The sequence below is a fragment of the Physella acuta genome, unplaced genomic scaffold (assembly GCF_028476545.2).
Source record: "Physella acuta isolate Inbredline_101_S28 unplaced genomic scaffold, ASM2847654v3 ptg000873l, whole genome shotgun sequence".
NCBI lineage: Eukaryota > Metazoa > Mollusca > Gastropoda > Physidae > Physella > Physella acuta.
In genome coordinates, this window is record NW_026732390.1 from 369,183 (window position 1) to 382,050 (window position 12,868).

The 12,868-nt window shown below is 39.6% G+C and overlaps 2 protein-coding genes across 2 annotated transcripts; one reads left to right on the forward strand and one right to left on the reverse strand.

The window, feature by feature from the left end:
* Nucleotides 1-2,048: 2,048 nt before the first annotated feature.
* Nucleotides 2,049-12,517, reverse strand: LOC131952445 (putative serine carboxypeptidase CPVL). The gene is made up of 2 exons (XM_059315089.1): nt 12,391-12,517; nt 2,049-3,488 (listed from the first exon to the last, which is right to left on the reverse strand). The coding sequence occupies exon 2, from the start codon at nt 3,477-3,479 to the stop codon at nt 2,151-2,153; it is 1,329 nt and encodes a 442-aa protein (XP_059171072.1). The 5' UTR covers nt 3,480-3,488; nt 12,391-12,517; the 3' UTR covers nt 2,049-2,150.
* On the forward strand, nt 9,798-11,151 carry LOC131952426 (uncharacterized). Its single transcript, XM_059315061.1, has 3 exons — nt 9,798-10,351; nt 10,475-10,592; nt 10,975-11,151. Exons 1-3 carry the CDS (start codon nt 9,798-9,800, stop codon nt 11,149-11,151), a joined length of 849 nt encoding a protein of 282 aa, XP_059171044.1.
* Nucleotides 12,518-12,868: the final 351 nt, after the last annotated feature.

Consider the following 12,868-nt stretch of genomic DNA (forward strand, 5'->3'; position numbering starts at 1 on the left):
CGGTTTAACCTAATGTAGCGTGCACTTTAAAACAAATGTAGGCGCCATTGTGCCTATAGGGGAACCCGGACCGTCCCTGGTGCTGTTTGACCGTTGAATCAAGTAGTTCTCCTGACCCCTTTGCAGGACGCCTAATCAACTTTCCCCTATGTGCTATAGGCGCCGCTATGGAACTCTAAGCGCCCCACCATACATTACTGCAGGGGGCGTTAGAAGACACCCCTTGCTTTATTTGGTCAACGATAGTATAAACCCAGTGTATGGTACTATTTGAAACGAAAGTCGGCGCCATAGTACTCATGGAGGTGCTCGGTCACACGACCGGAGGAGGCGCCTGGTACAGTTTGAACGTAGTACCTATTACCGACCCCCTCTCCTGCTCAGAACGCTTAATCAGCTGACCATAGGTGCTAAAATAACTGCAGTGGAGCTCTGGCTGGCAGAACGCATATTACTGTCCGGGCGCTTTACTATCAATATTTATTATTTTTAATGGGGACATCTTCATTGTAGGATATTCCACATTTCAGCGTAGTCTCCTTTCGATCCGTTGAATGGTGTACTAATGCAGAGCAGACAGACACACACAGACACATGTTTTATACCTAAATCTAAGAGAAAACCGTCTCCTACTTTACTTCATCAAGCTTTTAAAATATTTGTTTAATTAAACAAAATGTTGATCACATCTTAATATTTAAGTTTTAGTCTGCACATGAAGGCTCTTACTTTATCTTTCTCTATGGCATTCAAGTAAATTGAATTTTGTGTCGGAAAATTTAAAGACACTAGTGGATAGGCCTTTATGTCTGACCTTATATTAACTGTTTCAGAGGTAGACTGGCTGCGTCCAAGCGGCCCGGGAAATAAATCAAAACGGCCCAGGCCGACATAAATTTCAATATTTCCTATTTTTACAAGCTTTTATTTAACTCACTTCCGCTATCTGTCGTCAGTCAGTCTGTATGTCTGTCTAGATCGAAACGCCCGAGGGAAATTGCAGGCACCTCTAGCTGACAGATACAGTTCGTAGTTGGTACGTGGGTCAAGACATGAAGATAATGCAACATGACATTCAAATTGACTTAATTGGTTGCCTGATTAACTTTTTTATGAATTAATTAAAATTTTGTCCAAATTATTAGGCTGTCTCATCAAACTATTCCGCGCTATTAGACACGCGTCATCATGTTCAATAGGTACGCAATGGTTTTTAGTCATGCAAGTCTATTGTACATAAAACATGTAAAGTACTTAAAACATTTCATAAAATGTTCTAATAACAAGCTTTTCTTTATAATTATTTAAATAGTAGGGTATACTTTATTTTCTACTTTTTAGTGCATTATTACATAAAAGCTTGTTATTAAAACGTTTTTTATTAAATAAATGTTATTCACACGTACAGCCGATGACGACGACAATAGTAACAAATCGACTCATTGGAAAGGTTCTACGAGCAAAACCTAATTTGCTGGTTGCTGGTAACACCAAATGGACTGCTTTACTTATAAACATACAATTTTGCAGTTCTTTGTTGTTGTGGTTTTTGTTCTTTTTGGTGTTTGTTTGTTTTTTTTTGTTTTTTTGTTTTTTTTTTTGTTTTTTTTTTTTTTCTTCTTTTTTTTTTGTAATTAGAAAAAATAGTTCTCTGAATAGTTGATTTTAATTTTATATCTCTAAATTCATTTTATTTTTAAGGAAAAAATAAAAATTTAAATTCGTTTTTTTTTTTTTGCAATTAAAAAAATGTTTTGTACTATTTGATGATCTAATTGGTTGTTTTATAAATACCAGACCAAAAAATCGCGTTTTAGACTATTTTATTAGCCGTAATCCGTATGAATTAGATTAAGTGGGGAAAAGAAAACGGATTGTGGCTAAGAGCTTAGGTTTGGGCTAAGTGTCAGAAATAAGGTAAGAGCTAGGATTAGGGCTAAGATTGTGTAAGGGAGAGTGTTATAAATATTTTTCTGTGTGATATATACACAACAACAAAAAACGCAAGATTCGTAGCTTTATTTACTTGATAATTATAATTTATCTTCCATTTTCGTTTGTAAATTTTAAGGTGCAAATGTTTATTTACTTTAAAAATATATAACTCTACTATTGCTTCTCATTTCAATCGTTGATATGCGATGGGTCCATCACTTGCCGATACAGCCTTGCTGAATGAAAAAATTCATCATGTCATACGCTCTCTTTGGCTGGTCATAGCCCGCCGAATGTCCGGCACCTTTAATGACAACCTGGCAGAGGTTCCCAGTTCTGGAATAGAACCCAGACAGCGCGCCATCATCACCCAACCAAACAGAACGTGTCGCGTTGTTGTATTCTTCTTGTCTGGACCACTTCATGGACAGCAGGGCCGCATCAATCATAGCAGGACTCACAAGAGCGTCAAGATCACCTCCGTAAATCAAAACTTTGTATTTCTCCACAAGTTCGGCTAGTTTGGGTTTTGTGCTGGTCAATATATCTTTAATCATGTAATCTCCAACTTTAGAATCGAGCAGTAAAAAGCTGCTGTTCCCTACGTGGACAAGCTGTTTCATAGCTCTTCCAGTCATAAGTTTTTCAAGTTCTTCATATGGAGGGTTTTCCGCAGAATAGTAGTTGTCTAAAGGTATATTTGGATTTACAACGACGCGTACTAAAAGGTCTTGCATGGTATTGATGTTAAGTCGATTACTTCTGAAATCTTTATAAAGATTTATAAAACGTTCTTTTTGTCGTGTTAATTGTTTTCTTGATACGGCTCCCACGGCAAATAGATAGTCAGATGATGCAAGAAATTGATAGTAAGGATCGAAGAGTGGCCCTCCCATATAAATACCGGCTAAAGGAATTTTTGATCTGCCAGCTTCGATTTCTACATGCAAACGATAAGCGAATGCCGGAACGTACTTCCCGCCATAAGACTTTCCGCCTATGTAGAGCTTTCTCTTCTGATATTCAGGAAATAAAAGATAAAACTGTTCAATAAACTCATAAAGATCTTTAGAATAGCCATCTTGGTCAATCCTATATCCGGCGCTCCCACTGTCTGAATAGCTGAAGCCGACGCCGACGGGGTTGTCTATGTACAACATTGACATTGTCTGTGTCCACGAAATGTTGCTACGTTCGTATCCGTTGCTCTTAAGACGGATCGGACCGTTCTCAAAAAACAACCCCAATGTGGATGGATTTCCCGGGCCACCATTTAGCCAAACCACAAGCGGAGATTCAGCCCCAGACGTTGAGGGAAAGAACCAGAAAAACAAATGGTTTCCGAGTTTCTTGTCCACAGTAATGAACCCAGCGTGGCTGTTCGGTATGACAGATTTCTCATCTTTTACAAGACTTAGCTCCTTCGCTTGCTTGATTTGACGATTGCTGATTAGAGGTGACAACATCAGTGGTTTGTCTAGAGAACCTTCAACTGGCAACAGTAGCTGAACAAAGTAGCTCATAGTCAGAAGGATAAACGCCATTATGAAAACCTGTAGACGCAATAAGAATTAGTTTTCCAATTAAGTTGTGTAAATTTATCTTAATTGCAGCCTGTTGAAAAATTTTAAAAATTTAAATATATAATGTAAAGTTTGTGATCGATCATGTACATTTATTAGTAGAATAGTGTGCGATTTGTGTGTGTTTGGTTTATTCTTGTTGTTGTTGTGTTATTTGTTTGTTCAGGCACCTTTTTGGGATAGTGAGTTTAAATGTCACTGTACCATTTGGCCAGATATCACTGAATCTGTCAGCCAGATGGCACTGAATCTGTCAGCTAGATATCATTGTACTAATAGGCCAAATGCCACTGTACTAATAGACCAAATGCCACTACTTGTCAGCTAGATGTAACTGTACCTATTGGCCAAATGTCTCTGTACCAAAAGGCCAAATGTCACTGTACTAATAGGCCAAATGCCACTACTTGTCAGCTAGATGTCACTGTACCAAAAGGCCAAATGTCACTGTACTTGTCAGCTAGATGTCACTGTACCAAAAGGCCAAATGTCACTGTACTAATAGGCCAAATGCCACTACTTGTCAGCTAGATGTAACTATACCTATTGGCCAAATGTCGCTGTACAAATAGGCCAAATGTCACTGTACTAATTGGCCAAATGTCACTGTACTTGTCAGCTAGATGTCACTGCACCAAAAGGCCAAATGTCACTGTACCAAAAGGCCAAATGCCACTACTTGTCAGCAAGATGTAACTGTACCTATTGGCCAAATGTCACTGTACTAATAGGCCAAATGCCACTACTTGTCAGCTAGATGTAACTGTACCTATTGGCCAAATGTCACTGTACCAAAAGGCCAAATGTAACTGTACTAATAGGCCAAATGCCACTACTTGTCAGCTAGATGTAACTGTACCTATTGGCCAAATGTCACTGTACCAAAAGGCCAAATGTCACTGTACTAATGAGCCAAATGCCACTACTTGTCAACTAGATGTAACTGTACCTATTGGCCAAATGTCACTGTACTAATAGGCCAAATGCCACTACTTGTCAGCTAGATGTAACTGTACCTATTGGCCAAATGTCGCTGTACTAATAGGCCAAATGTCACTGTACTAATAGGCCAAATGTCACTGTACTTGTCAGCTAGATGTAACTGTACCTCTATTGGCCAAATGTCACTGTACCAAAAGGCCAAATGTCACTGTACTAATAGGTCAAATGTCACTACTTGTCAGCTAGATATAACTGTACCTCTATTGGCCAAATGTCACTGTACCAAAAGGCTAAATGTCACTGTACTAATAGGCCAAATGCCACTACTTGTCAGCTAGATGTAACTGTACCTATTGGCCAAATGTCACTGTACCAAAAGGCCAAATGTCACTGTACTAATTGGCCAAATGCCACTACTTGCCAGATAGATGTAACTGTACCTATTGGCCAAATGTCGCTGTACTAATAGGCCAAATGTCACTGTACTAATAGGCCAAATGTCACTGTACTTGTCAACTAGATGTCACTGTACCAAAAGGCCAAATGTCACCGTACCATGTAACAAAAGGCCAAATGCCACTACTTGTCAGCAAGATGTAACTGTACCTATTGGCCAAATGTCACTGTACTAATAGGCCAAATGCCACTACTTGTCAACTAGATGTAACTGTACCTATTGGCCAAATGTCACTGTACCAAAAGGCGGCCAAATGTCACTGTACTAATAGGCCGAATGCCACTACTTGTAAACTAGATGTAACTGTACCTATTGGCCAAATGTCACTGTACCGAAAGGCCAAATGTCATTGTACCAATAGGCCAAATGCCACTACTTGTCAGCTAGAGGTCACTGTACCTATTGGCCAAATGTCACTGTACCAAAAGGCCAAATGTCACTGTACTAATAGGCCAAATACCACTACTTTTCAGCTTGATGTAACTGTACCTATCGGCCAAATGTCACTGTACCAAAAGGCCAAATGTAACTGTACTAATAGGCCAAATGCCATTACTTGTCAGCTAGATGTAACTGTACCTATTGGCCAAATGTCACTGTACCAAAAGGCCAAATGTCACTGTACTAATGAGCCAAATGCCACTACTTGTCAACTAAATGTAACTGTACCTATTGGCCAAATGTCACTGTACCAAAAGGCGGCCAAATGTCATTGTACTAATAGGCCGAATGCCACTACTTGTCAGCTAGATGTCACTGTACCTATTGGCCAAATGTCACTGTACCAAAAGGCCAAATGTCACTGTACTAATAGGCCAAATGCCACTACTTGTCAGCTAGATGTAACTGTACCTATTGGCCAAATGTCACTGTACCAAAAGGCCAAATGTAACTGTACTAATAGGCCAAATGCCACTACTTGTCAGCTAGATGTAACTGTACCTATTGGCCAAATGTCACTGTACCAAAAGGCCAAATGTCACTGTACTAATGAGCCAAATGCCACTACTTGTCAACTAGATGTAACTGTACCTATTGGCCAAATGTCACTGTACTAATAGGCCAAATGCCACTACTTGTCAGCTAGATGTAACTGTACCTATTGCCCAAATGTCGCTGTATTAATAGGCCAAATGTCACTGTACTAATAGGCCAAATGTCACTGTACTTGTCAGCTAGATGTAACTGTACCTATTGGCCAAATGTCACTGTACTAATAGGCCAAATGCCACTACTTGTCAGCTAGATGTAACTGTACTTATTGGCCAAATGTCACTGTACTAATAGGCCAAATGCCACTACTTGTCAGCTAGATGTAACTGTACCTATTGGCCAAATGTCACTGTACTAATAGGCCAAATGCCACTACTTGTCAACTAGATGTAACTGTACGTATTGGCCAAATGTCATTGTACCAAAAGGCTAAATGTCACTGTACTAATAGGCCAAATGCCACTACTTGTCAGCTAGATGTAACTGTACCTATTGGCCAAATGTCACTGTACTAATAGGCCAAATGCCACTACTTGTCAACTAGATGTAACTGTACCTATTGGCCAAATGTCACTGTACTAATAGGCCAAATGCCACTACTTGTCAGCTAGATGTAACTGTACCTATTGGCCAAATGTCGCTGTACTAATAGGCCAAATGTCACTGTACTAATGAGCCAAATGCCACTACTTGTCAACTAGATGTAACTGTACCTATTGGCCAAATGTCACTGTACTAATAGGCCAAATGCCACTACTTGTCAGCTAGATGTAACTGTACCTATTGGCCAAATGTCGCTGTACTAATAGGCCAAATGTCACTGTACTAATAGGCCAAATGTCACTGTACTTGTAAGCTAGATGTAACTGTACCTCTATTGGCCAAATGTCACTGTACCAAAAGGCCAAATGTCACTGTACTAATAGGTCAAATGTCACTACTTGTCAGCTAGATATAACTGTACCTCTATTGGCCAAATGTCACTGTACCAAAAGGCCAAATGTCACTGTACCAAAAGGCTAAATGCCACTACTTGTCAGCTAGATGTCACTGTACCAAAAGGCCAAATGTCACTGTACTAATAGGCCAAATGCCACTACTTGTCAGCTAGATGTAACTGTACCTATTGGCCAAATGTCACTGTACCAAAAGGCCAAATGTCACTGTACTAATAGGCCAAATGCCACTACTTGCCAGATAGATGTAACTGTACCTATTGGCCAAATGTCGCTGTACTAATAGGCCAAATGTCACTGTACTAATAGGCCAAATGTCACTGTACTTGTCAACTAGATGTCACTGTACCAAAAGGCCAAATGTCACTACTTGTCAGCAAGATGTAACTGTACTTATTGGCCTAATGTCACTGTACCAAAAGGCCAAATGCCACTACTTGTCAGCTAGATGTAACTGTACCTATTGGCCAAATGTCACTGTACTAATAGGCCAAATGCCACTACTTGTCAACTAGATGTAACTGTACGTATTGGCCAAATGTCATTGTACCAAAAGGCTAAATGTCACTGTACTAATAGGCCAAATGCCACTACTTGTCAGCTAGATGTAACTGTACCTATTGGCCAAATGTCACTGTACTAATAGGCCAAATGCCACTACTTGTCAACTAGATGTAACTGTACCTATTGGCCAAATGTCACTGTACTAATAGGCCAAATGCCACTACTTGTCAGCTAGATGTAACTGTACCTATTGGCCAAATGTCGCTGTACTAATAGGCCAAATGTCACTGTACTAATGAGCCAAATGCCACTACTTGTCAACTAGATGTAACTGTACCTATTGGCCAAATGTCACTGTACTAATAGGCCAAATGCCACTACTTGTCAGCTAGATGTAACTGTACCTATTGGCCAAATGTCGCTGTACTAATAGGCCACATGTCACTGTACTAATAGGCCAAATGTCACTGTATTTATTAGCTAGATGTAACTGTACCTCTATTGGCCAAATGTCACTGTACCAAAAGGCCAAATGTCACTGTACTAATAGGTCAAATGTCACTACTTGTCAGCTAGATATAACTGTACCTCTATTGGCCAAATGTCACTGTACCAAAAGGCCAAATGTCACTGTACCAAAAGGCTAAATGCCACTACTTGTCAGCTAGATGTCACTGTACCAAAAGGCCAAATGTCACTGTACTAATAGGCCAAATGCCACTACTTGTCAGCTAGATGTAACTGTACCTATTGGCCAAATGTCACTGTACCAAAAGGCCAAATGTCACTGTACTAATAGGCCAAATGCCACTACTTGTCAGCTAGATGTAACTGTACCTATTGGCCAAATGTCACTGTACCAAAAGGCCAAATGTAACTGTACTAATAGGCCAAATGCCACTACTTGTCAGCTAGATGTAACTGTACCTATTGGCCAAATGTCACTGTACCAAAAGGCCAAATGTCACTGTACTAATGAGCCAAATGCCACTACTTGTCAACTAGATGTAACTGTACCTATTGGCCAAATGTCACTGTACTAATAGGCCAAATGCCACTACTTGTCAGCTAGATGTAACTGTACCTATTGCCCAAATGTCGCTGTATTAATAGGCCAAATGTCACTGTACTAATAGGCCAAATGTCACTGTACTTGTCAGCTAGATGTAACTGTACCTATTGGCCAAATGTCACTGTACTAATAGGCCAAATGCCACTACTTGTCAGCTAGATGTAACTGTACTTATTGGCCAAATGTCACTGTACTAATAGGCCAAATGCCACTACTTGTCAGCTAGATGTAACTGTACCTATTGGCCAAATGTCACTGTACTAATAGGCCAAATGCCACTACTTGTCAACTAGATGTAACTGTACGTATTGGCCAAATGTCATTGTACCAAAAGGCTAAATGTCACTGTACTAATAGGCCAAATGCCACTACTTGTCAGCTAGATGTAACTGTACCTATTGGCCAAATGTCACTGTACTAATAGGCCAAATGCCACTACTTGTCAACTAGATGTAACTGTACCTATTGGCCAAATGTCACTGTACTAATAGGCCAAATGCCACTACTTGTCAGCTAGATGTAACTGTACCTATTGGCCAAATGTCGCTGTACTAATAGGCCAAATGTCACTGTACTAATGAGCCAAATGCCACTACTTGTCAACTAGATGTAACTGTACCTATTGGCCAAATGTCACTGTACTAATAGGCCAAATGCCACTACTTGTCAGCTAGATGTAACTGTACCTATTGGCCAAATGTCGCTGTACTAATAGGCCAAATGTCACTGTACTAATAGGCCAAATGTCACTGTACTTGTAAGCTAGATGTAACTGTACCTCTATTGGCAAAATGTCACTGTACCAAAAGGCCAAATGTCACTGTACTAATAGGTCAAATGTCACTACTTGTCAGCTAGATATAACTGTACCTCTATTGGCCAAATGTCACTGTACCAAAAGGCCAAATGTCACTGTACCAAAAGGCTAAATGCCACTACTTGTCAGCTAGATGTCACTGTACCAAAAGGCCAAATGTCACTGTACTAATAGGCCAAATGCCACTACTTGTCAGCTAGATGTAACTGTACCTATTGGCCAAATGTCACTGTACCAAAAGGCCAAATGTCACTGTACTAATAGGCCAAATGCCACTACTTGCCAGATAGATGTAACTGTACCTATTGGCCAAATGTCGCTGTACTAATAGGCCAAATGTCACTGTACTAATAGGCCAAATGTCACTGTACTTGTCAACTAGATGTAACTGTACCTATTGGCCAAATGTCACTGTACCAAAAGGCCAATGCCACTACTTGTCAGCAAGATGTAACTGTACCTATTGGCCAAATGTCACTGTACTAATAGGCCAAATGCCACTACTTGTCAACTAGATGTAACTGTACCTATTGGCCAAATGTCACTGTACCAAAAGGCGGCCAAATGTCGCTGTACTAATAGGCCGAATGCCACTACTTGTAAACTAGATGTAACTGTACCTATTGGCCAAATGTCACTGTACCGAAAGGCCAAATGTCATTGTACCAATAGGCCAAATGCCACTACTTGTCAGCTAGATGTCACTGTACCTATTGGCCAAATGTCACTATACCAAAAGGCCAAATGTCACTGTACTAATAGGCCAAATACCACTACTTTTCAGCTTGATGTAACTGTACCTATTGGCCAAATGTCACTGTACCAAAAGGCCAAATGTAACTGTACTAATAGGCCAAATGCCATTACTTGTCAGCTAGATGTAACTGTACCTATTGGCCAAATGTCACTGTACCAAAAGGCCAAATGTCACTGTACTAATGAGCCAAATGCCACTACTTGTCAACTAGATGTAACTGTACCTATTGGCCAAATGTCACTGTACCAAAAGGCGGCCAAATGTCATTGTACTAATAGGCCGAATGCCACTACTTGTCAGCTAGATGTCACTGTACCTATTGGCCAAATGTCACTGTACCAAAAGGCCAAATGTCACTGTACTAATAGGCCAAATGCCACTACTTGTCAGCTAGATGTAACTGTACCTATTGGCCAAATGTCACTGTACCAAAAGGCCAAATGTAACTGTACTAATAGGCCAAATGCCACTACTTGTCAGCTAGATGTAACTGTACCTATTGGCCAAATGTCACTGTACCAAAAGGCCAAATGTCACTGTACTAATGATCCAAATGCCACTACTTGTCAAATAGATGTAACTGTACCTATTGGCCAAATGTCACTGTACTAATAGGCCAAATGCCACTACTTGTCAGCTAGATGTAACTGTACCTATTGGCCAAATGTCGCTGTATTAATAGGCCAAATGTCACTGTACTAATTGGCCAAATGTCACTGTACTTGTCAGCTAGATTTAACTGTACCTCTATTGGCCAAATGTCACTGTACCAAAAGGCCAAATGTCACTGTACTAATAGGCCAAATGTCACTACTTGTCAGCTAGATATAACTGTATCTCTATTGGCCAAATGTCACTGTACCAAAAGGCCAAATGTCACTGTACTAATAGGCCAAATGCCACTACTTGTCAACTAGATGTAACTGTACCTATTGGCCAAATGTCACTGTACCAAAAGGCCAAATGTCACTGCACTAATGAGCCAAATGCCACTACCTGTCAGCTAGATGTAACTGTACCTATTGGCCAAATGTCTCTGTACCAAAAGGCCAAATGTCACTGTACCAAAAGGCCAAATGCCACTACTTGTCAGCTAGATGTAACTGTACCTATTGGCCAAATGTCACTGTACTAATAGGCCAAATGCCACTACTTGTCAGCTAGATGTAACTGTACCTATTGGCCAAATGTCACTGTACTAATAGGCCAAATGCCACTACTTGTCAACTAGATGTAACTGTACGTATTGGCCAAATGTCACTGTACCAAAAGGCTAAATGTCACTGTACTAATAGGCCAAATGCCACTACTTGTCAACTAGATGTAACTGTACCTATTGGCCAAAGGTCACTGTACTAATGAGCCAAATGCCACTACTTGTCAACTAGATGTAACTGTACCTATTGGCCAAATGTCACTGTACTAATAGGCCAAATGCCACTACTTGTCAACTAGATGTAACTGTACCTATTGGCCAAATGTCACTGTACCAAAAGGCTAAATGTCACTGTACTAATAGGCCAAATGCCACTACTTGTCAACTAGATGTAACTGTACCTATTGGCCAAATGTCACTGTACTAATAGGCCAAATGCCACTACTTGTCAACTAGATGTAACTGTACCTATTGGCCATATGTCTCTGTACCTGTCCGCTAGATGTCACTGCACTGTTGTATTACCATTTGAACTGAGGTCTTATAGTGTGATGAACTGAGCTGATACCCCGCCTGTTGCTGTATATCTGACTGAACTGTTTGTGAGTAGTGCGAATGTATAAAAAGATCATTTAAATTTTTTTTTATGTTACTAATATTGTAAATGTAGGGTACATGTAAATAGATCTATTGCACTGTGTTAGCCAGTTTCATACTTAGTTTGGTTCTAATATAGTTCATGTGTATGATTTGATTTGATCAGGTTTGGTAAACTCCTTGTCCCAAAGGTTGGTCAACAACAATAACAACTAATCGATTTACATTTGGTTTGAAATTATAAATCTTATTTTTTCAGATGATGTTTTAATATTTATCCACGACATTTAACGTCAGTATTGCGCTAGTATTTAATTTCGAAAAATTCTAAAATTAAAAAAAAACTGAGAAAATTATTTCAGTAATTTTCTTATGAAGACAGACAGTGTTTCTTCCAGACTTTTTTCTCCGGGTGGGGGGGGGGGGGAGCGTGGCACTTGGGGGGCGGTAGACTTTCTTCGGGGGGGCGGACCCTGTTAAAAGTATATATTTTCTATATAAATTATAAAAATTTCATTTCGTTCGTGGGGGTGGTGGAATTTTTTCGGGGGCGAAGAGATGCCTGGAAGAAACTCTGAAGACAGAAAAATCAAGTAAAAACAAATGAGTAAAAATACTTACGATGTAGATCCGTTAAGCTTGTAAGTCTGCTAATGTTTCTTTCTGGTCCAAATACACTGGAGTTAGTTTTATTTATATACATACACATAATGCTCACGTGATCGTAGGCTTGTCTGTCCACATATTTGCCTTTAAAAACTTATCAGCCCAATCAAATAGGCAATATATTAATTAATAACATTATTCATCCCTGTATTTGATATAATCAATCAAATTTAACGGCAATTAATTTTCTATGCACGCATATCTGAAAGTAAATATACATATATATATATATATATATATATATATATATATATATATATATATATATATATATATATATATATATATATATGCACACGTTTCAATCAATTTTAGTTACATGCAATATCTATCCACACAGACACAGACCCACCCACCCACCAACTAACCATTCTCCCCCCCACCTTCCCACCCATCAATCAACCCATTCAACAACTGTATTAATATTGACCAC

What these genes read in the sequence shown, in the direction of transcription:
- LOC131952426 (XM_059315061.1), top strand. Translation starts at nt 9,798, where the DNA reads ATGTCACTGTACCAAAAGGCGGCCAAATGTCGCTGTACTAATAGGCCG. An exon ending in CCTATTGGCCAAATGTCACT is followed by an intron (nt 10,352 to 10,474) that starts GTACCAAAAGGC and finishes CTGTACTAATAG; the next exon opens with GCCAAATGCCACTACTTGTC. An exon ending in CCACTACTTGTCAAATAGAT is followed by an intron (nt 10,593 to 10,974) that starts GTAACTGTACCT and finishes CTGTACCAAAAG; the next exon opens with GCCAAATGTCACTGCACTAA.
- LOC131952445 (XM_059315089.1), bottom strand. Translation starts at nt 3,479, where the DNA reads ATGGCGTTTATCCTTCTGACTATGAGCTACTTTGTTCAGCTACTGTTG.